Source organism: Candoia aspera, chromosome 1, assembly GCF_035149785.1.
Source record: "Candoia aspera isolate rCanAsp1 chromosome 1, rCanAsp1.hap2, whole genome shotgun sequence".
Taxonomy (NCBI): domain Eukaryota; kingdom Metazoa; phylum Chordata; class Lepidosauria; order Squamata; family Boidae; genus Candoia; species Candoia aspera.
In genome coordinates, this window is record NC_086153.1 from 149030903 (window position 1) to 149055027 (window position 24125).

General features: G+C 40.3%; 1 protein-coding gene across 1 annotated transcript; it reads right to left on the minus strand.

The window, feature by feature from the left end:
- Window positions 1–411: 411 nt before the first annotated feature.
- Window positions 412–19267, minus strand: LOC134494616 (fibrinogen-like protein 1). Its single transcript, XM_063299896.1, has 7 exons — window positions 19157–19267; window positions 18482–18692; window positions 10476–10635; window positions 8265–8362; window positions 5125–5213; window positions 3895–4085; window positions 412–1077 (listed from the first exon to the last, which is right to left on the minus strand). Exons 1-7 carry the CDS (start codon window positions 19265–19267, stop codon window positions 897–899), a joined length of 1041 nt encoding a protein of 346 aa, XP_063155966.1. The 3' UTR covers window positions 412–896.
- Between the last annotated feature and the right edge of the window lie 4858 nt (window positions 19268–24125).

Sequence of the window (24125 nt, forward strand, 5' to 3'; positions counted from 1 at the left end):
ACATATTAGGAATTAATATAATCATTCACATTTTAGCAGAAGGCTGAGAGAATATCTGTCCCAAAGCTACACTCAACCCATCATGGAGATGTAAGATTTTAAACGTTGTAAGTTGAAAAGTTACAGCTTTAAACACATGCTATTTATTCAGAATAATTAAAAAACCTCGTGTGACAATGCACGTCGAGCTTTATATTTCATTTGGCAGCTGTCAAGGTTTTTCGTCTTTCTCTCCCTTTCTTCAATTTAAGAAAACCATCAATTTTGAAAAGACAAATTAAAAAAAGGAAGAAGGGAATGCCATGTAAATCCGCCTTCCCCATTTAACATCCTTGATATGTGTTGGAGCAGCCAGCAACCCGTTTCTTTCCCTAGAAGGACTTGGTGGGATTCATACCACCCTCTAAGGAAAGAAGGATCTCGTTCTCTCTTTATGAACCATAAAGCTCTTTCTTCCTAATGGCTCACAACATTTTCTTTCTCTGCATTTCCCTGAAAGGTGGTTAATTTTTTGAAGAGGGGGAACAAAATATTGAAAGCAAATTTTAAAATATCAGCTTATGCAAAGCTGTATTCAACAATTGGATATGTTTTTCTAAAGGAAAGGTAAATAATAAGCGGGATTGTCCTTTGTGCACTCAATAAAGAAAAGGGTTTTTTTCCCCCCTAGTCTACTTTTAAGGGCAGGTTCTGTATGTAGGAGAAGCCATTTTTAATTGTCAGCTGGAGTAACAATACAGGAATAATACAGTGATTGGAAATCCAAAGCAAAATCTAACATGGATGATGGTCCTTACTGTAAGAATTTTTCAGTGTGCTCAGTCTTAAGCCGAGGACCACATATACAGTAACTTTGGCTTGCCTGTTTCTCTTTCTCAGATGTGCCTGTAAACATCTCAGTTAATTTCACCATTTCCACTCTCTCCATCCAGAAAGGACTGGAACCTGATTTTCATAGCTGTATATTTCAGGGAATACCATAGGCCTCGCCAGGTTGACCAAACCACTCCATTATCAGAGGGACCAGTATATGTCCCCTTCTTGTAATATAGTCCATTGAGATTTGCTGCATGGCACCTTGTGGAAATGCCAGAGGAAAAAAAATTAGAAAAGGATTTTAATGAAAGGTCAGAGAATGGCCTAGATGCATACAACTAGATAAAATGATATAAATCTTAATTATTACCAGATATTACATTACAACCAATTGGATTTAGAAATCTCTTTCAACCAGATGACCTCCAACTGCATTGGAGCAGAACAGAGGTTTCTGGGAGTTGTGTTCCAACACAGCTGGAGGCACCATATCAGGAAAGCAGCATACACATTTTGTTTAATATGAAAAATCACAGTTTAACTAGTTGTCCTGAGATAAAACTGATCACTTTCTATAATAAAACCACATGAAATGTTTTATGCTGCCAATTGGCCTGTTGCCTGACACTGTATTTTCTTGAATTCATGCTATTTTCATTTGGGGCCCTTCAATAAATGGTAACCCCTTCTTTTAAATGGAAGATATATGGGAAGGAAAGATGGATTAAGGATTGCAGGATTGGGAAAGGAACATAGACAGTGGTGCTTAAAGGTTTGTGAAACTTTCTGAATTTTCAATATTTCTGTATAAATATGACTGAAAACGTGATCTGTTCTCCACACAAGTCCTAAAACTAGATAAAGATAACGCAATTAAACAAATTAGTCAAAAACATTGTGTGGGAGGTCCTGCCTTATTTAAATAACATAATTCTGAGTATTCACTATCTAAGTCTAATCTTCACAACACAGGCATGTGGAAGTGTGTCATGGCTCAAACAAAGGAGATTTCTGAGGACCTCTGAAAAACAGTTGTTGATGCTCACCAGGCTGGAAAAGGTTGCAAAACTATTTCCAAAGAGTTTGGACTCCACCAGCTACCTGCCAGGCAGATCATGTAGAAATGGAGGCAATTCAACACCATTGCTACCCTCCCCAGGAGTGGTTGACCAACCAAGATCACATCAAGAGCAAGGCGCGTAATACCCTGCGAGGTCTAAGGAACTAAAGGCCTCTCTTGCATTGGCAAATGTCAGTGTTTGTGAGACCACCACCAGGAGAACATGAATAACAATGGTGTGCATGGCAGGGTTGCAAGGAGAAAGCCACGACTCTCCAAAAGGAACTTTGCTGCTCATCTACAATCTACATAGATAAGCCAAAAGGCTATTGAAAGAATGTTCTGTGGATGGAGACCAAAATAGAACTTTTTGGCTTGAATGAAAAGTGCTTTATTTGGTGAAAGGCAAACACTGCATTCTAGTGTAAGAACCTTATCCCATCTGTAAAACGTGGTGGCAGTATCATGGTTTGGGCCTGCTTTGCTGCCCATGGACCAGGACAGCTTACTATCATTGACAGAACTATGACTTCTGAGTTGAACCAGCAAATTCTACAGGAAAATGTCAGGGTATCTGTCCACGAACTGAAGCTCAAGAGAAAGTGGCTCATGCAGCAAGACAAGAACCCAAAACACACAAGTCGTACGACCAAAGAATGGTTAAAGCAGAAGAAAGTTAACGTTTGAAATGGCCAAGTCAAAGTCCTGACCTTAATCCTAAAGAGATGTTGTGGAAGGACCTTAAGTGGGCAGTTCATGTGAGAAAGCCCACCAAAATCCCTGAGTTGAAGCTGTTCTGTAAGGAGGAATGGACTAAAATTCCTCCAAGCCAATGTGCAGGACTGAGCAACAGTTATCGGAAACGTTTAGTTGCTACCTGGGGGCAGGGGACCAGTTACCAAAAGCAAAGGTTGACATACTTTTGCCACACATCACTGTGTAGCTTTGGATCATTTTCCTCAATAAATCAAGGAACAAGTACTGTATAATGTTTTAAACATTTCTTTAATTGGGTTCTCCTTATCTAGTTTGAGGACTTGTGTGGAGAACTGATAACATTTTAGGTCGTATTTATGCAGAAATATTGAAAATTCAAAAGGGTTCACAAACTTTTAAGCACCACTATATAAAGGTAAAGGTAAAGGTTTCCCTTGACATTAAGTCCAGTTGTGTCCGACTTTAGGGGGCGGTGCTCATCTCCGTTTGAAAGCTGAAGAGCCGGCGTTTGTCCGTAGACACTTCCGTGGTCATGTGGCCGGCATGACTACACGGAACGCCGTTACCTGCCTGCTGAAGCGGTACCTATTAATCTACTCAAATTTGCATGTTTTCGAACTGCTAGGTTGGCAGGAGCTGGGACTAGCAACAGGAGCTCACCCCGTCACGCGGATTCGAACCGCCGACCTTCCGATCGGCAAGCTCAGCAGCTCAGCGGTTTAACCTGCAGCGCCACCATGTCCCTGATACCACTATATAAAAGCACTACATAATTCAGCCCATGAAGAGAAGCCACATACTTTCGTTCCAACTGCACACACACATTACAATTTTCCTTGTTCGCTTTTTGCCATGTATAGTTGTTAATTATGCTAAACTTTTTCCCTAAACCTGCTTGCCTTTGAGCATATCAGCAACAGAAAGGGGTGGTGATTCTTGTGCTCCCTTCCTGCAAACATGGAGGTAACGCTGGTGCCTTTGTGCAGCTCTCTCTTTTTATAGTCCACCTTCCCTCCAAGAAGTTTTGGATGGCTCTCTATCCTCTCCCCAGTCCTGAGGGATGCGTTAGGCTAAGAGATGGACCTCAGGTTACCCAGTGAGCTTCCCAGCTGTGGAGAAGTATGAAACCTGGACTTCCTGCCGATCTCTGTACTCTGTCTTTCTCTAGAATTGGCAATAGCTGTATCTGTGACACACAAAATTCCAAACAGCCTCCCCAGATTCAGACATGCAGGAGGGAGGCCTGTCTCGATTGCCTGCTCTTTAGGTGACTTCAGAAGGGTGGCTGCTGATTAACTCACCTGTTAAACCACCAGCCGCATTTGTTCTCCTCTGCGCAGTTGCCCGCCAGGAACCTGTCATGGTCCCTGTCAGGAGCAGAGAAGGGCATGCCATTGAGTGATGAGGACCACTGGCTCTCAAAGTTGCTCCCCCCAGACAAAGCATTCCCAGCAGTCCCAGAAAAAATGCCAAACCATATCCTGTAATTGTTCTGAAGGAAAGCCACAGAAACCTCTTGTTACTAAGTTTCAAGATTAAGGAACGAGTCATACGTCACAGACCGCTGCCACCACAGCATACCACAAAACCTCAGGGCTTAATTACATGGAAGCCAGCTTTTCTTAGTCTTAATTAGCTCCCTGTTCAAGCTTTTAACTGAATAGTCAGAAATTGGAGCATTCCATAATTCCCACCCAACAATGGTACTGATTAAACACTGAGCCCCTATGAGCAGCTGGGGGAAACCTCTGGATCACAGATGAAGACAGCATGCAGAAATTCCCCACCTAGCCTTCTACTACCTCTCCCAAGCTCCACCAATGCTCTCTGGACCCTCTCAACATTCAGAAAGGCAGCTTTCTGAATGCCAACCCCATACTTGGCATTTTTCCATTTCAATGGAGGAAGGGTTGGCAAGTGGTAATTGTGGGGAAGGGGAGCCACCTCCCTGGTAAAGCAGAAGCAGATGCAAAGGCCATAATCTCCCTGCCTTCTTCTGATTCGCTGGGGTAATGGGTGTAGAATCTGGATATTAGATCATTAGGCAATAGCACAGCCACTTTTGCCCAGGGCCCTAGTTTCAGTTTAGACAAAATCCAGTGTTTCAGACTACAGAAATACCAATCCCAAAGAGATGAGAAAAATATTCTGGTCCCATAAGAGTTTCTAAGTTAGGACAATTCATTAATATACTGTATTTCACCTCCCTTCCTGTAGTTCTAGCTGGTTCTTTAAAATTATTTATTTATTTATTTATTCAAATTTTGCTGCCGCCCATCTCCCCCAAAAGGAGTTTTGTTTTTGTAACAAACGAAATAATTGTTTGTGACATTTTTCTGGACACATTATTCTAGAAGCTCTTTGATTTACCAATAAGGAGGACCTAAGTATAGGTCTTTGGTCATATATTTCATTTACTGTATTAGCTCACTGGAATACTGATGAGATAGTGTCACCATGCTGTCTGCTAGCCTCTCATATGACAGATCATTAGGATCAATTATTTCATTCTCATAGGTCAGGCTACTCACTGTCTCATTTCTGATCTGGAAATCATCATAAATTGCATATCGTCTCTCCCCATGCCAGTCCATTAGATCAATTTTTAGTGAGATTCCTCCTAAAATATTAAAAAACAGCATCTGGCTAATAAGGTGTATAGTGGACCATTCACTGCAATTATTGCAAGAGTAAGCAATGTTCCTTCACTTGGGGGACCACATTTTTTAAACATTATTTTCGGTGGGTTGGAACTACGGGGCAGGGATGATGTTAAGATATTATGCAAATGGCCATGGCTAATTTTTTCAGTGAGCTATCTTAAACATTTAAGGTGTGCAAAGCACGCCTAAAGGCTTTGTTCCCTCTTTTTCCTCTTGAATTTGATGGCAAATTGTACAAATAATGATTAGTGATTTGCTGCCAACTTTTGATGGTAAAGTCCTGTAGGGGTTACAATTCTGCCACCCTGTGTGGTCAGCAAGGCAATTGTTGTTGTTCCAGAATTTTTGTAACCATGTTACATGCAGAAAGAAAAGCAATATTACATTGTGAACCGAAAAACAGCCCAAGGAGAAAGGATTAGCCACTCTCTTCAATGGTTCTGCATAACTACACTAACATAAATGTTGTTGTTAGTTCAAATTCTATTCTGCCTTTCTACTCTGATGAATACTCTGGCACTGAACAAAATATATAAAACAAAGATAATATGGAAATTAAAAATAGAAATTACCATTAATACTAAAATTAATACTGAGATCATTTAGTAATGAAAAACTTGGCAAAATGGATGCATTTTCAAAGATTTTGTAAATGCAGAGAGATGGGAGACTAGATGCAACTCCTGAAGAAGTAGCTCGGGAGTCATGCAGAAGAAGGCTCTTCCCCACGTGCCAGAAGGACATGCCTCTGAGAGTGGAGCAATTTCAAAAGGGTTGCTCCTGAGTATCTTCATAAGAGGACTGGTAATCCCTAAAATAATTAGGCTCTAAATTATTTAGAGAATCAAAAATCAATATCAGCACCTTAACATTGGTCCCAGGAAACAATTGGTAGCAACATCTGTCTGACCTTAGCTAATCACAAAAACAAACAGGGTCCGACTTGGTTATACTTGGATGACAGGCTGCCAGGACATCCCAGAGCTGTAGGCTAGACTGGGCGGTTAGAAAACATCTTGGAAGAAGGCAATGGCTGGCTGTTTGCATTTTGTTGCTGAGAAAACCACATGCATGTTCCATGATGTCCCTAGGAATCAAGCTTGACATGAAAGAAACTTTCAAGCAAATCCAATGGAAATGGGTCCTGATAAACAGTATTATTCAGATGTGGTTGGAGTTACAAGGCTACAGCTTGATAATCCTAGACTATTTGAATTGGACGGAATCTTAAAAATAATCTAGTCCAACCTGCTGTTCAGTGCAGGAACTTAATCAATCCCGACAAGTGGCCATCTAGGTGCCAAATGAAACACCTCCAGCAAAGGGCAAGTGGGAGCCCACAACTGTTCTAAATGAACTGTTAGATGCTCAACAGTTGTTACCATCAGGAAATTCTTCCTAATATTCCACCTAAATCTCCTTTCATTGCACCTTATTGGTCTTGGTCTGCCCTTGGTTTCAACAGAGAACAGGCCCATCCTACCTTGCATATAACATTATTTTAAATATTGTAGATTGTTATTGTATCCCTCCACAATCTTCTTTTTTTGCAAACTAAACGTGGCCTTTTTTGCAAACTAAACATTTAACTATTCCTTATAAGGCTTGATTTCTATACCCACTGTCACCTTGGTAGCTTTCATGTGTTAATGCAATCCAAGATTTCACTTGCCTTTTTAACTGCTGCATCCCATTGTTTGCTCAGATTCATCTGGGTGTTCACTAGGACTCGGCAACCTTTTCACACCTACTACTACCAAGTCAAGACAATCCAGTCCTGTATTTATGCATTTGATTTTTCCTACTGAGATGCAGGAGCTTATACTTGTCACTGTGAAGCAACTTTCTGTTGGATCTGGCCCCATTTTCATGTCTGTTGATTACTTTTCCCAGAATAAAAATATTGGGGACTGTCTATAATTGTAAAGATATCCTAGTTCAAAGAAGGGATTTTTCAGAAGAAGTCTCATAACTGCCTATCTTAGGCAGGGGAGAATACATTGCACCCCTAAGGAGATATTGATAATCTTCTTTAATAATGGAACTAGACCTGTTCTGGCCATTTTAATCATAAATAAGATTATCCGGAGTCACAAAAAACAAGTATGGGCAATCTGACCCATGAAAGTCTGCACTGGATGTCAAATAGGCCTATTGGGTCATATAATAAACACACCACCTCTGTCCCCCTGTACATCTGATACCAGGTCAAGCCTTGGTAATATACTGTACTTGTCCTGACAAGCAGGAACCACGCCGAGATGAGGAATAGGTCTCTGGTGTTTTATTACTGCTACAGTAGACAGAAAATCCTATCAAACTGAAGAAGCATGAGAAAACCCATACAGATAAACCCCAAAAGTCAAGGCAGGTCTGTTCTGTGTCTCTTTGAATGACAGCTCAAATTCTCTCTACTACGCATGCGTTTTCCCCCCTGGATAGGGGCCCCCTCCTGCTCACCATCAGTGCTCATGACAGTACTCCTCCTTCCAATACCTTCACACTTAAATACACCTAGATTCTTACATTGCCTCTCCTTGATGTTTTCCAGCACTATGCTTCTTGTCATTTTGTGGGGAGGCAAGAAGAAACTATGAGGCCAAACACATTTCGACCACTATACATAGTTTATCCTTAATAGACTCTTCCAGCATTTATCATGATAAGAGAAAGGAAGAAGATCTAAAGGCCTGCATTCACTTATGGGCTGATACAGGAAATTAATTTATTTGGGTTTAAATTAATTGGTAGATATCCTTACTGCCCTACCTTAGAGCGAAGAACCACACTGAGGTGGTGTCTTGGTCTCTAGTGTTTATTGAACTATTCTAATAGACAGAAAATCCTGCCAAACTGAAAGACCATGGGAAACCCACACAGATAAACCCACAACTCAAGGCGGGACTGCTCTGAGTTTCTTTGAAGGAAGGTTCAAAGTCTCTACGCATGCATTTTCCCCCCTGGATAGAGGCCCCCTCCTGCTCACCATCAGTACTCATGACACTTACCGTTGAAAAGCAGATCATAAATCTTATCATTACCAAGCCAATATTCGTCATCCTTGCCTTGAAATTGTCCAAATCCTTCTTTGTAATCAAGCCATTCTCTGCAACAAACACATATTAGCCTCAGTACACCATTTAGGGATATGTAATATGAGACTGTAATATTTTTATGGCTATTACATTTATATCACATCTATCTTTCATCATAGAATTCAAGACAGTGTATATGAGATTAAGGAATATTACCAATGACTTGCTGCAAAAATGGAAGTTATCATACAGTATGTCTTCCGGTCATACCCTCTAATTCTCAGCCAATTGCCTACAGGCCTCCAACTTGGTTGTGCTAATTTTTTGTTTGATAAATACAAGTGGATTATTATATTTTTCCATCTCTTGTATTACAAAAAAGAGAAAGTCAGACATAGAGGCTGAAGAAATATCCATATTCTCAATTAACAGGAGGTAGGACAAAGATCATTCTCCTCTGCTTCACCTTTCCCTTTCCTTTCATATTTACTGTGGGAACTACTGTTAAAGAGCTTTGCATCAGTTCAGAATAGCTCTGGACCTGCCTGACTTCACACTGTTGGCTGGGTTCAGTAGCCAAGTCAAATTAATTTTGGTCTAGCTCCAATGTATTTGAAACCATAGTCAAAGTGGATGGTGTCTGCATTGTTACAGCCCTGTAGGAATTATGGAGTGGGCTGCTTGCCTATCCTTTGCAGCACTCTGCCTCTCTTTCATGGGAAATTTTTCAGTATCACAGAGGAATGGCAGCCTATCAGCTGTCCTCAAAGCAATGCTTCATGCTTAAAGACTGGCAGAAACTAAGATGGCTGCAGGTTGGCCTCAAACTGCTTTTGAGAGGCCAGAGAATGGAAATGAGAGTAGTGTAGATGTGGCCTAGGAGTAACTGAGACAATTGTCAGCCCCATAATCAGGTTGCACTAATAACATGCACTTATGGTATGTAAAGTAATTATTTTTGAAATCTTGGGATAAGTATTTGTAAGCATAGTTTGTGCCATTGCAAGATAACATAAAGCATTAAGAGGCAACAAGGAAACAGAATGATCACTGTTACGCCTGCTAAACAAATGACATCTCTCTGTTTTATAAGGCATGCTGTTCCCTTTCACAATAAAAAATAAAGGTAGTCATGTGACCTATTTTGTATTTTGAAGAGCTATCCAGTCTTAGTCTGGTTTAAAGACCAAAAAATAAAATAAAATAAAATCCTAAGAAGAAATCCTGAGGACACTTCCACAACACCACCACTTCTATTTTCCAGTCCCCCACAAAACAGTTTGAATCTAATCTTAATCATCACTTCCCTGATCATTAAATGCTGAGATAACAGAGAGGGAAAACCTTGAGTCAATCAGTGTTCATCCACAGCTAAAAAATAAGACCACCAAAAATGCTGTCCATTGTCCTGCCTCCTGAACTACTGCAGGTACAGGGACAACAAAAATCATTGTATCTGTGCTTCATATAAAGGGAAATAAAATCCACTTCTACAGCCTCCCCTTCCACATTTCTAGTTTACAATGTTTGCATTTGTTTGTGCCCTGTTTAAAAAAAATCTGAACAGTTTCTCTGAGGAAAAAGCTATCTGGTTGCAAAGCTACATTCTGCATTTAAAGCCTTCTTGTATATTGTGAAAGTAAAGAATGTCATTTTTGCAACCAGATACATAGCCAAAAAGCCCTAACCACAGTTGTATGCTCCTATGGCAGCTCAAATAGAGGAGCGAGGAAGATACTTTGCAACCATTACATACAGAGAAGCACTAACAACAGAACACTGAAACTCAGAGCCAGGAGCCAGGAACTAAATCAAGAATTCTTGCCATGGGAAAACAGTTTGTCCACAAATGCTGCAGAACTGCCACGTGGCAAAAGAAAATATCAGCTTTGCTTGGTCTTCCTGTGTAGAGCTATAAAGCAAAACAACTTGGCTTTTGAATCCTATAACCTTGCAGGAAAACTGAGGACAAGGCTTAATTCTGAACTAGCTGGGGGGTATGTATTCTTGCATTTCATTTTGAATTTTTTTTCCTAAATATATATCTATACGATTCATAGCAAATAGCGTCTACAAATTTAATGCACCTTTGTCTCTATGGATGTATTTCTTAAATTTTGGGCGATGCATAAAGAAACCGCAGAGTCTTTCCAGATGCACTATTAATTACACTCAGAAACTTACCGGTAGAAATTTTCTTTGCCGTTGCTCCGCCGTTGGATTACAGTCCACCCTCCTCCATCTGACATATCACAGTACACAAGAAAAGGTTCTCTGTCCTCTCTTGGTTTAATTCGATAGTACCCACTTTCTCCTCTTCCTCTGTTAAACAGCATTGCGCAATCTAAACAAAGCATCAAAACAGAACACAACAAACAGCCATAGCTCCAACTGATGGAACTACATCCAGCAGTCCTGCACAGTACATGCAAGTATATCATCTCTTTTGCCTTCCTTCACCTACCCCAAATTCATAGGCCATTGCTGTAGATCTTGTTAAGGTTTCCCTACTAACAGATTAAGCTACTTTTATACCTAATCATTTGGCTGGGTGAAAAGGTTGCAAGTGATTGTCTCCTCTCACGTACTTCATGCAAAATAGCCTGGGGGGAGGACCTGCCCGGACTTGTCTTCTCCTTTTTTTTCTCTCTGCCGGCATGTAGCAAGCCAGGTAGCTCTCAATGAGAGCTAAGTCCTTTAAATATGTTTTTGCTTTCTGTAAATAAATTATTTTTATAGAAATGCTTGGTGTGTGACTTTTTTGACCTCTCCTGGGCTAAAGGCTTTCCCAGCATCTGCAACAGGTTATGTGCCCAGTAAACAACGCAATAAAACCCAGAGAGAAAAGAGAGGTCAGCTCCACACCTCGTGCACAATTTAAAGGCAGGTAGCAAAGACCTGTGAAGATTTTCTTTGGAGCCACCTGGAGATTTTCCAGCAACTGCCGGTCTGCAGGACTTAGAAGCTAGCTGAGGTGACTTGCAAAAGAAGGAAGAAGCCATGGCTACCTCCCAGCCCTCAGCGATGCCTCTGGAGCGCCTATCAGAGACCAACTATTTGAATTGGGCCCTGAAGATGGAAATGTATCTTCGCAGAGAGGATCTTTGGCTGCCAATTGGTGAGCAAACCCTCCAAAATCCCAATGCTGAATGGCTGAGACAGGATGAGCGGGCTAGAGCCACCATTATCCTGGGAGTTGAGGACAATCAGCTAGTCCACGTGCGAGGCATGCAGTCTGCAAAGCAACTTTGGGACGCTTTGAGAGACTTATATGTAAAGGCAACAGCAGGGAGTAAAGTTACTCTGACGAAAAAGCTGTACAGAGCCTACCTTGCAGAAGGAGATAGCCTTCCTGAGCACCTGCATTATATTCAGCAGCTGTTTGTTGAGTTGCAGGAGAGAGGAATGGAATTTACACCTCTCACAAAATCCTATATCCTCCTGTCCTCACTGAATGAAACGTGGGACACGCTGATTTGTACCCTGGAGGCTATGCCTGAAGCAGACCTCACCCCATCGTATGTTACACAGCGCTTACTCGCTGAATGGGAGAAGAGAGAGGAAAGATCCCCCCCCATCTCTTCTGGAAAGCTGCAAGACCAGAAAATGAGGGAAAAGAAGGGAAAGGAACCTGAGGGCACAGCGCTAGCAAGCCAGAGATGCTTCACTTGTGGTTCAGCTGGACATTTGCAAAGAGACTGTGCCATGAGACCCAAGAGTAGAAAGACAGAGCAGAAGAACACAATGGCAACACAGAAGAAGGCTCTTCAGACAACCCAAATTGCACAGGTTGCTGAGAAGGGTAATTCTGATGTATGGGTGTTAGATTCTGGGGCCAATTGTCATTTATGTAATTGTAAAAGCTCTTTTGTGTCACTGTCTAAAACTGAAAGACAAAGTGTATCTTTGGCTGATGGGTCTGTCACCAAAATTATGGGACAAGGTGACTTGTATTTATCCTGCTTAGGAGAAACTGTAAAAGGTGTGTTGTATGTGCCAAATTTACAATCAAACCTTTTATCTGTGGCACAATTGGCTGCAACAGGGTATATCATAACATTTAAGAAAAATGGTTGTGAGATACGTAAAAATGGGAAATTGTGTGCTACTGGTATGTTAAAAGACTCCTTGTACATTGTGCAAAATGCAAGGAAGCCAAGCTGCAAGGCTGCAGTTGGCAACACACCATATCATGACCAATGTGTACACCTGATGCACAGGAGATTTGGTCATGCTAATATCAAGTATATAGCACAAATGCCACAGCTGTGTGCTGACCTAAAGATAAAACCCTGTGATAAATACTTAGATTGTGTAGTTTGCAAAGAATGCAAAACACTAAAAGCTCCTGTGAGTAAGCACAGTGACAGAGTTACAACTAGACCTTTGGAAATTGTACACTCTGATATTATTGGTCCTTTTGCTCCAAGTCTTGGACAAGCAAGGTATGCAATGACCATCATTGATGATTTCTCAAGATACACATTTATCTACATCTTAAAACATAAAGATGAGGCATTTGAGAAATTTAAAAGTTTTGTGACATGGGCAAATGGAAAATTCCCTAGGCCTGTATCTGCACTCCAATGTGATAGAGGAGGAGAATACCTTTCTCACAAATTCAGAAGGTTCCTAGTGGAAAAAGGGATAGAACAAATTCTTTCTAACCCGTACACCCCTCAGCAAAATGGTGTTGCTGAAAGAAAGGGCAGAACCTTGCAAAATGCGATGGAATGCATGTTAAAAGATTCACAATTATGTTTTACGTTCTGGGGAGAAGCTTTATCGACTGCTTGTTATGTTCAGAACAGGTTGTATAACTCTATGATTCAGGACACTCCATTCCATTTGTTTTATGGTGTGAAACCAAAGGTAAGCCATCTTAGAGTGTTTGGTAGCACTGCTTGGGTTCACATTCCAAAACAACAGAGAAGGAAAGGAGGCCCCACAACAAAGAAAGCCATCTTTGTTGGCTATGAACAAAGCCAGAGGAGCTACAGGTTCATAATGGGAGAGAAATTAATAATTAGCAAAAGCGCATCTTTTGCTGAACAAAACTGGGGGAGATTAAATTCTAGCTCTCCAGTTGAACTGACCACCACAAGAGAACAGCAAGGACTTGCTGATGGTGATCTTTTGCCTGATGAGGACATTAAACCAGAAAAGCAAACTGAAGATCTGTCTGATGAGACAGATGCTTCTCAGGAAAGTGATAGGAGTCAAAATTTAAGCCCTGTATTACCTCGCAGATCTCAGAGGAGTAATAAAGGCGTTCCTCCATCACGTTTTCAGGCTGAAACAGTAAAGGCTTTTCACATATTCACAGAACCTGAGTCTTTAGAACAAGTGAATGCTTTACCACCTGAGATTGCACAAAATTGGCATTCTGCCATGCAACAGGAATTAGCATCCTTGAAAGAAAATAAAACATGGAAACTGGTAAATCTACCTCCCAATGAACGCTGTCTGGGTTGTAGGTGGGTTTTCAAACTGAAAAGGGATGCTGATGGCAAAATCCAAAAATATAAAGCAAGGTTGGTTGCAAAAGGGTTCACTCAAAGGAAAGATTTAGACTTTGACAAGACTTTTGCACCAGTTACTAAAGGTGAATCAATTAGATTACTGTTAAAAGTTGCTGCACTCAAGGGAATGTCAGTTAACCACTATGACATTCAAACTGCATTTCTCTATGGTGATTTAGACCACAGATTATACATGCAGCAACCCCCTGGCTATGAAAAAGGGGAGAATCTAGTCTGTGAACTGCAGAAGTCAATCTATGGGTTAAAACAAGCTGCTAGATCCTGGAACCAAAAAGTAGATGAAAAACTGCAGAATTTTGGTTTTGAAAAAGGAAAAGCAGATCCCTGTGTATATATGAAGAAGGACAAACAAGGCTGTATGTATCTGTGCATTTATGTTGATGATTTGCTGCTATTCACATCAACAGAAAAACAAAGGCTTGATTTTGAAGCCTGCATGAAAAGCCATTTCATATTAAAAAGCCTTGGAGTTGTGACCAATTATCTAGGTTTGGAAGTACACAGAGACAAGGATGGTAGCTTTCTGTTAAACCAACGTAGTAAAATTCAAAAGCTCCTAGAAGATTTTAATATGCAAGACTGTAAACCAGTCTCTACTCCGATAATAGATTTTCAGAAAGATACAGGAGAAACTCAATTAACTGAGGCAGAGAACTATAGATCTGCAATTGGAAGTTTACTGTACATTGCAAATCATTCTCGCCCAGATATCTCAAATTCTGTGGCCATTTTAAGTAGACAGGTAGAGAAGCCTACATCTACTGGAAAAGCAGCATTGAAGAGGTTAATGAGGTATTTGCAAGGAACAAAGAATTATTGCCTGATGCTAAATGCCTCTGGAACTGAGAAATTGCAGGCTTTTGCCGATTCTGATTGGGGAGCAGATGTCAGTGACAGAAAATCCACTTCTGGGATTTTAATTCAATTTGCTGGATCTAGCTTAGGCTGGCATTCTAGAAAACAAACACTTGTTGCTCTTTCCACTGCAGAAGCAGAGTTTTATTCTCTAACACAAACCTGTAATGAGGTTACATGGTTTAAACATTTGTTAAAAGACATAGGCATGGAAGTGAACCAGCCTATAACTGTTTATGAGGATAATCAAGCTTGCATTGCTATGGCAAAATCTGAAGCCTGCAGAAGTAGAACAAAACATATCGATATTAGATATCAATATATCAAAGATATGATAAGCAAAGGAGAAATAATGTTAAAATATTGTGAATCAAAAGACATGATTGTTGATATTTTAACCAAACCTCTTCCTGTACCAAGACACAAAGAGTTGTCAGAGAAGATTGGTTTGCATCTTAATCTGTAGTGTAAAAAGGGGAGTGTTAAGGTTTCCCTACTAACAGATTAAGCTACTTTTATACCTAATCATTTGGCTGGGTGAAAAGGTTGCAAGTGATTGTCTCCTCTCACGTGCTTCATGCAAAATAGCCTGGGGGGAGGACCTGCCCGGACTTGTCTTCTCACTTCTTTTTTTTCTCTCTGCCGGCATGTAGCAAGCCAGGTAGCTCTCAATGAGAGCTAAGTCCTTTAAATATGTTTTTGCTTTTGTTTTTGCTTTCTGTAAATAAATTATTTTTATAGAAATGCTTGGTGTGTGACTTTTTTGACCTCTCCTGGGCTAAAGGCTTTCCCAGCATCTGCAACAGATCTAACACATGGATGTATTTATCTGATTGACATCACATCTTTTGTTGAAGAGCTAAAGGTGATACGTAATCGCTCCCTCCTCCCATTCTCCATACAATGACAACCCTCTGAAGTAGGCTGGGACAGAGTGACTGGCCCTAAGTCACCCATTGAGCTTCCATAACTGAGAGTGGACTTGAATCTGGGTCTCCCTGATGCCACGCTTTAGCACCACATCCCCCTGGCTGGTAACTCACACTCAGGAGCTGCCTCTCTACACGCCTACTCAGGAGCAAGTTTCACTAGATTCAGAGTGGCCACAGATATACGTATCCCTCATGCTATTCCCTTTCCAGGTAAGCAAAGTTTTGCAAAGACAAGATAAGTGAAAGGAAAGAACTATAGCTAAACATAGTTTTCATTCAAACCACTCATCATACTTCTCTGTCCTGACAAACCATTCTTGCTTCTGCCACATTCATACCCAGCTTCATACATTGTCTATTAAACACCTCTCTCTTTTTCAGGATTTCATCCATTTGACTGAACAACTTATTTTCTTGGTGTTCATCTCAATCTATTCACTTTGCTTTCATGTATTGTATTCCTTTCGTTATTAAATCCTCATTCATCCTCTCTATCAGACAAAACCACCTCAAGATACTTCTTTCAGACTGGTCACACTCACTTTATACTTGATCCACATTCATTCATCAACCACTCTTGATTGTTTTACCACATTCACTTCTTAAGCAACCCATTCCCAGTGCATTCAACTTACTATTGTGTTTCTAAAGGCATACCCAACTCTCACTTCCATATAACAAAATAGGCAGAAGCATGCTCCTGTATAAGCTCTTTTTGCTTCTTTAATACACATTCTTTTCTTGCAACAGACTACATAGCACTACTCGCTATCTTTCTATCAAGATTTATATAGCTTAAAATTTCTCTGTTTTCCCATCTTTAGTAAATGTTCTATCAAGGTACATAAATTAAACTACTTTAGTTTTTCAGTTATTTATTCCATTTTCCTTGTGAAACACAACTACGACTGTCTTTGCTACATTAATTTCCAAAGCCACACTCCTCATCTGCATCATACAACTTATCCTGCAAATCGTTTGGGTTCCCACTGATCAACCTAGTTTTTGTCTGCTTATAGAAATATGGGCATGTTCACATCCCTGACCAATGTACACTGCCTCTATTGTCATTACAAGCATTCTTTATATATGTACCCATAAATACGTTTAAACAACCAAATATCCTTATCTTACTCTGCTCAATGTTGTATCATTTGCTAAGCATTCCATACCTTTTCACATTTTATTTCTGTCAAGTATATCTTTATCAATTCAGCCACCAACTTCAACTCCATATTCATGCAAAACATTCCATAATTCAAACTTATTCACTATCACACTTTCTCGAAATCAACAAATGTACAATAAACATTCTTTCCCGTGTGCATACATTTCTCAATGATGAAGAGCAAAAATCTGGCCTGCACACTCCTTCCCACAAAGCATAGAATCATAAAGCTGGAAGGACATTTATATCACTGAGTCCCATCCAGGAATCCAAATTAAAGTGTCCCCAACAGCTCCTGCTTAGACGCAAGAGGAGCCCACCAATTCTGCGGGCTATTGATTTCACAGTTGACCTATTCTTACTGTAGGAAAGGCCTTCTAACATTCTACTGGAATCTGCTTTCTTGTAACTTAAATCCACTAATTTCATATTCTGTGCCCTGGAACAATAGTCATGACCTTCTTTATGACAGCATGCTCTTCAACACCCGTCTTATTTTCCTTTTCCTTCTTTTTTTCTGATCAGTACAAAACCACCTATGGAAGTACTTTTACTTTTCTCTCTATAGAAACTTTGGCTAAATTGCCATCTCTCCAATCAATCCTATATGTACCTATACTGTACAGATGAAAAGTCCAACTGTAAGCTAGGCTTATTTCCAGATAAAAGAATGGTAAAAATGTATCTTGTTTAAAAAGGATTAAACAACAAGCAGAATCAGACAGCACTACTTGCATACATCTAATGATGAACGTTCCTTTACATTCCCTCCTGCCCTTACTCATTGGCCTTACAGTATATAAACAAAAGTTCATAAGGAAAAACATACTTATAAATTGCATCTCAGGCTGCATGCATCAGAACTTCTAAAAGATAGCAAGGCTTGTAGCCATTGCTCATTGATAAACTCCCAAGTTTCTGAGTGCAAAAGGAATAGCCAGCCCTACAATGTAGATGAAGGGCAAAATATGAAGAATTTACTGTTACCGTTATTAGGTTGCTTTTTTCCCTAAGTAGGTGTAAAAAAAAGTGTTTTTATAAACAGAAGGAACTTGAATCCATATAGCAGGCTTCAAAGGATCATGCCAGAAGAGTCCCTTGAGAGGACATATAATAATTTAAAAAAATTAAAACTAATGTAGTCTGGTGAATAGCATGAAGCTATTCCAATCAGATTATTTGCGGATCCGGATTTTTCCAGGGAAAGATTTTGCTGCAGGACAGTAGGAAATTTGCTGGTAGCTGTGATAAATGCCAGGTAAATTAACATTTTCTTCCAGAGCAATAGTAGATTCATATCTGGTGCTAGTAACTTTTGAAAAATAATCACTAGATGTTTGACTTTTAGAAGAATAAATGCTGCTCTATGATAAAAAATAATAATCTAATGTATTAAAAACTGGCAGTAGCTATTAACTTTTCATTCAATAAAATCTCTAAAGGACTTTACCTGTTTAAAAATATAAAAGAAATTATCTAAACCAACTAAGGTTAGCATATAGCCATCCCCAACTCAGTGGTCTCAAGGCATTTTGGACTACAAATCCCCACTTCCTCAGGAAATGTGGCCCTTAGAATGTTTGGAAATAACTCAGGTTATTATCCAATACATCTGAAAAACAGGAGTCTACAGAAGGCTATCATAACAAGGTAATTTTCAAGAAAGACAAATTCATCCCTTAGACAGTCTACCTTGATCATAGACTAGGAGACTTCCACTAGTTGTGGGCAAAAATATATCCAGGCTTGCTATCTTAGTGGTAGAGAAAACTTTGCTTTTTCTTCTGTGATAGTTGTTCCCCAGCAGATCTTTCAACTGAAATTCACATAACTGGAATAAATCTTGAAGCATTTTCAACTTCTTCTGTAGTTTGTTGTTTTCTAAGAGGCACTCATCCTTTTTCTGAAAGTAAGCAGAAAAATATTTGCCTGAAGAACAACATCCGTCTTTAACTTTGCATTTAGAGTAAGGTATCAGCAGCAAAATAAGGTTCCTAACATGATCCTCAGCCTTCATGATGTTCATTCATTCAGTCTGCAGTAGTCATGATTACTCAGCAGTAGGATGCCAGCAGGTTTAGCTGTGTGCATATGCACGCACACACATATGCCTCCATGTCATGTAGGACCTTTCCAGATTGAAGGCAGCGTCTTATATACCACAACAGAGGTTGCACATTATTCAACAAGTGTGTGTATTTATTATATTTTTGAATTTTGAATTTAAATGTTTAGGCTATTATGATCCTCAGCAATGGCCTCAGTGTTGACCAAGCCAGCAAACTAAGTCAGCAGTTTTACAGCCATTCAGGATTCTTTCCTTTGAGTTAGTAGAAAACTCATCACATGCATCCAGTTTCTACGTACCGAGGGTCGTGGTGCAGGTGAACAAAATGGTCCAAGGAACAGCAGAAGCAGCAGCAGCCGAATCATTGGGATATTCACTTGACAGAGCTGGGAGGTGAAAGGGGAAGACATGGATATTTTGTATTTATTACATGCTGATGGTAACTTATTTTCTAAGCCTTTCATGTTACATTCCCTTTTTGACACTGAGATTTTAAGGTAGTGCTCCAATGGATGAGGAAGATGGTGTGGGGGGACGGGATATCCCCATGCCTTCTCTTCCCCTTGTTTCTCTAGAGCAGTGTTTCTCAACCTGGGCAGGTTTAAGATGTGTGGACTTCAACTCCCAGAGTTCCCCAGCTGGCTGGGGGACTCTGGGAGTTGAAGTCCACACATCTTAAACCTGTCCAGGTTGAGAAACACTGCTCTAGAGGATAACTAATTAAAATCTGTGTTTTAGGCCCAGCTTTATTTCTTTTTATGTTTACATCTTTTATTTTGCATTTATTTGTAGTATTAGAAAAGAGAGATGTATATCATTTTGCATTTTCTATGCATTTCCCACTGGGTGGCAGCAGAGATGCAGAAAGTCTTTTTTTGTGCCTTGACACTGGAATTCCTCAGTATACCTATAATTCAAATTTCTTGGGTAGTTTGTTGTTAGTTTCTATTAAAACAGAAACAAACTTGCTGTCATAAATTATCCTCTGCAAATTTGGATGCCAGATTCTGACTGGAGAGTCTCTAAAAGGCACAGACTGATTTATAGTTCATTTGGTGTGTAACAGGGCCTCAGGGTCTCCTCTACCTTTTGCTGTTTATTTATCTGCTCAAATCACCTTCGGCCACAACAGTCCCCAGATTTATAGGCAGACAGTATTGCTGCCAGATTCTATTCCAGAATGGCTGAAATATAAAAGCATCACAGCCAAAGGAACAATGGGAGAAAAGCAGCTTCCTTTTTTATTTGCTGTGGCAGCAAAGGAGCTTTCACTATGGTAAGTTGTCGTAACGGTTGCTTAGCTGATCTCCAGATATTTGGGTTCACACATTGCTCGGAGTCTCATGAGTGTTGCGTGAGGACCGGTTGATTAGCTGAAGCCTTTTCACATATTAGTGCATCAGTCTACAGTGAGTCAAACATGAAAATAAGCACCACTGTATGCCATTGAACATCAATATATTAAACTTAACTGCAAAACAAAGCTACTTGAGAATCAGAGATATAAAGCAGACATTTCATCCTGGCCACTTAGCTGGGAGCATTTCTCATTAACCAGTTAATGGTAATATTTTTTCAAGATAATATCTAAGATGATATAATCTGGAAAACCCATCCTACTAGGAGCTGCCCAAATCCTGTTTTTCTTCTCTCTCCTAGTTGAGCAGAGATTGTTCTCTTTCTTTGATCTTCTTTTTCTCCTTTCTCCATTTCCTGGACCATTTCTTGTAGCCTAACCTGCTCTTCTACATGGTGCTCAGAGCCCAGCAGCTCACTGGGCAGCGTCATTGTGGGCCACCGAAGGTATCTTGGAGAACTGCGTGCAGCCCACAGGCTTAGAGTTTGAGACTCCTGATCTAAATCATAAAACCTGAGTGTACAGTCTTCCATGGTGATTGAAGTGGACTGCGGGCTGTAGTGGAAGGGCAGTGATACAAAATGGCTGGGACTGTGTCATGTGTATAAATAGGGATTTACTTCTCCCCTGTCCTGTTTTAGGGACTGGGTTTTATTTAAAAAAAAATGTGTTAAACCTATTAAAAACGACATTACAGATTTAATGTGCTCCTGCTTATAATGACAGGCAACTGAACTACAGCGGTCAGACCCAAGGTCATGAAAATAGGGTATGGAGGGCCTTGTGAGGTTCTGCCCTAGACTTATAGTCTTCCATAAATTTGGTTACAGACCAAAATACAATAGCTGATGTCCATGCATTACAGAAACCAAAAACTCCACAAACCACATCATGGTTTAGCACAGTGTGTGAATACAGCCAGTGAGAAAAGATGCAGAGAATTCTGTAGGCTCCGCTGAACCCTAGTATACCCATTCAAGTATACCCCAGATAGTGGCACCTGCGTGATCAAATCCATTCATGTGACGGCTTATAGCACAAATGTATCTGGGTCTGTTCATAAGGAGCTCCCACTGATAAGTAGTTACAAGATTGCAGCCTTCCTGTCTGAGGTAAATCTAGATTTCTGCCAGTGCTTTACAGATTTTGACTGAGACCATGGGCTATTTCAGATATTATGCAAACCCACATTTGCAGCTGTGTAAGGGCATATAACTGCAGCCGTTTAGGGTTCCCTTGGTAATGTTCCTATATGACATATTTGAAAGCAAACACACCTAATGTTCATATTTACCTCTACAAAAAATGCAGAGAACGTAAGTGCACAGAAAAAGGGTGACCAGCTGTGATGAGACCAAAAGCACTGTTATCATAACACACTAAGAACATTTTGTTCTTTCCCAAGATAGCCATTTTGAGATTCTGAAAGCCCTTTAAAGTGTGCCTGCCAAATGTACTCCCTTTTCCAGGAAGAGGCAAAATTTGGAGTAAATCACTTCCCAGCCCTGTTACATTAAAGACCCATTAATATTAATTTACTGGTGAAACTCTGAGTAGCATTCAAACCATGCACCTATTCATCTGGCAACAATGTAGATTACATAAATATGCTCCTTTTTCAAAAAATGAAATTTTAACAAGTAATATTCTCATCAACCTATTTCATAAACAACAGAGTTCTCAGAAGACAGCTGCTTCACTGCTCTCAGTGGTTCTGTGGGCAAAGTGAATATACTGGCCAGGTTTACATATCACGCTGTTTAAAATGTGATATGTATATTTTTAGCTTAGTATGTTGTGTGAGTGTAATCAGTGGGGGTTGTACATGTGATACATAGTTAGCTGGATATGTGAACCAGCCAATCTCTCTCTCTCTCTGAAAACAGGCCTAGAATAATAATAGTAATAATAATAATAATAACAACAATAATAATAACAACAATAATAATATATTAAAGGCAACACATAGCATGGATTTATAAAAATAAAAAGAGGTAAATGGCTGCTTTCAAATAATACTGTAAAGTGAAACTAAGCAAGTTAACTTCAAATATAAAAATGTAGGGTCCTTGGTGCTCCCTGAGCTTGGTTGTTTCTTTGCAGATGTTTCATTATCCAACTAGTAATCATCACCAGTGTGAGGGAGTGTGGGGTTTGCTCCCTGTTTATATACAGTAGCTTGCCCTGCCAGTGTTGGTGGGGGTGTGGCTTTCTCCTTGGTAGCTCCTTGTTTAGGGTATTGTTTGTCTGCTGGATTGTTTGTCTGCTTGTTTGATTGTTTGTCTCCTTAGTAGTTCCTTGACTGGGGCATTGTTTTCTGCTAGTTGTTTATCAGGTGTTAATCCTTGCTTATCTGGGTGTAGGCTGCTGGAGAGGATGTGTTCTGGTCTTTTTTGTTTCCTTCTTAGCTTTTTCTTGTTGTCACACTCCCTGATCAAATGTTCCCAGAACACCTTATCGGATTTGCACCCATCTTTGAAAAACCCGTGTCAACCTGCGAGTCACCGGCTGGGAAGGGGAGATGGATTGGAGTGTGAATTGTGTTGTTTGGGCTAGATACTCTTTGCCCCAAGGTCATCAGGAAAGAAACTGTTCCAGCCATCTGCTGGCACGGAGAGAGGAGGTGTGCATTCCTAGGTGGGCAGTGGTGGGGGAAGACTGGAAGTGGTGATTTTAAACTGTAGAACACGCGGGAAATGCCATTCACAACTTCTACCCTGTCCTGGACACTTCGCTTCATTAAACAGATGTATAAATAACTCTTATGAGTTGTGATTGAATGAAAGCTTGAGTGGATAGTTACTTACACTTGTCTCTTTTGAACAGTGTGCAAATATGGTTTATTTCTATGTGTCTATTGATGGCTGAAATGTAGATTTAGAGTATCCTGACTGAACCACATGTGCTCTAGCACCTTTACCACATGAACAGTGTCTGCGGGTGTGGGGTAGGGCAGAAGACTCAAAAGTAGCAAGATGTCAGATATGGAATCACAATCTAAGCCCTACGCCTTTGTACATACTTGTGATGTTGATGCACATGCAAAAGGGGCAGGGCTTGGATAGGGACAACGCATCCACCATTTTGTTAGTTTTGACACCCTCTCCTGCCCCCCTCCCCACTGCATAATACTATTCCCACTAGAAAGAAGCTGAGCATTGGGCTTCAATGATACTCTTCATTAGAGCTAGGCAATGCTTCAATCCCAAAAAAGTGCTTTGGGACTATGTCTTTTCTCAGGATCACATGATGGCGGCAGCAGCAGGTAGCTGTATGATCTTAGGAAAAGTGCCACTGCTTTAAAAAGCTGCAGGCAGATGTTCCGTACATGCTCCTGGAATCGAATCGAAGCACTGCATACCCCTAATAATCCGGTTTCTCAGCATTTGAGTAAAATCCTAAGGGCCAATCCCCCTCCATTGAGCGGTACTGTATACTGCAGGGATAGGAAAAATGTGGCCACCAGATGTTGATGAACTGCGACACCTATCATTCCCAACCATTAGCAATGCTGATCTAGCAGACCGTGATTCTCATTCTGTTGAGAAGATACTCTCGTTTATTTTTCCTGATATCTTAGTTGTTCAGCTTTGTTTTGTTCCTATTACTTTTATTCCAGTAATAAACTTCATACCTTCCGGATGTGTTGGATTTCAGCTCCCCTAGTAGCCAGAGCAGGCATACAAAATAAGGTAAAAACTCTTATTCTGAGCTCCAGACCAGGTCACTACATGGAAATACACATGCAGTTTTCTTGACAGCAATACAGAAGTGATTTGCCACTGTCTTCTTCCAGGGTGGTTTTTTTTTTTTTTTTTGATTTCCCAAATGTAATCTACAGTCCTAGAATTTCTTAGTGGTCTCCCATTTAGTACCAGCCAAGTCTGAGCCTGCTTTTTGGGGGATCAGCC

Coding starts and splice junctions, on each gene's coding strand:
- LOC134494616 (XM_063299896.1), bottom strand. CDS start 19,267: ATGTCTTCCCCTTTCACCTCCCAGCTCTGTCAAGTGAATATCCCAATG. Junction 18,693..19,156: donor CACCTGCACCACGACCCTCG/GTACGTAGAAAC, acceptor GCTTACTTTCAG/AAAAAGGATGAGTGCCTCTT. Junction 10,636..18,481: donor TCTCCTAGTCTATGATCAAG/GTAGACTGTCTA, acceptor TGCTTTGTTTAG/ATTGCGCAATGCTGTTTAAC.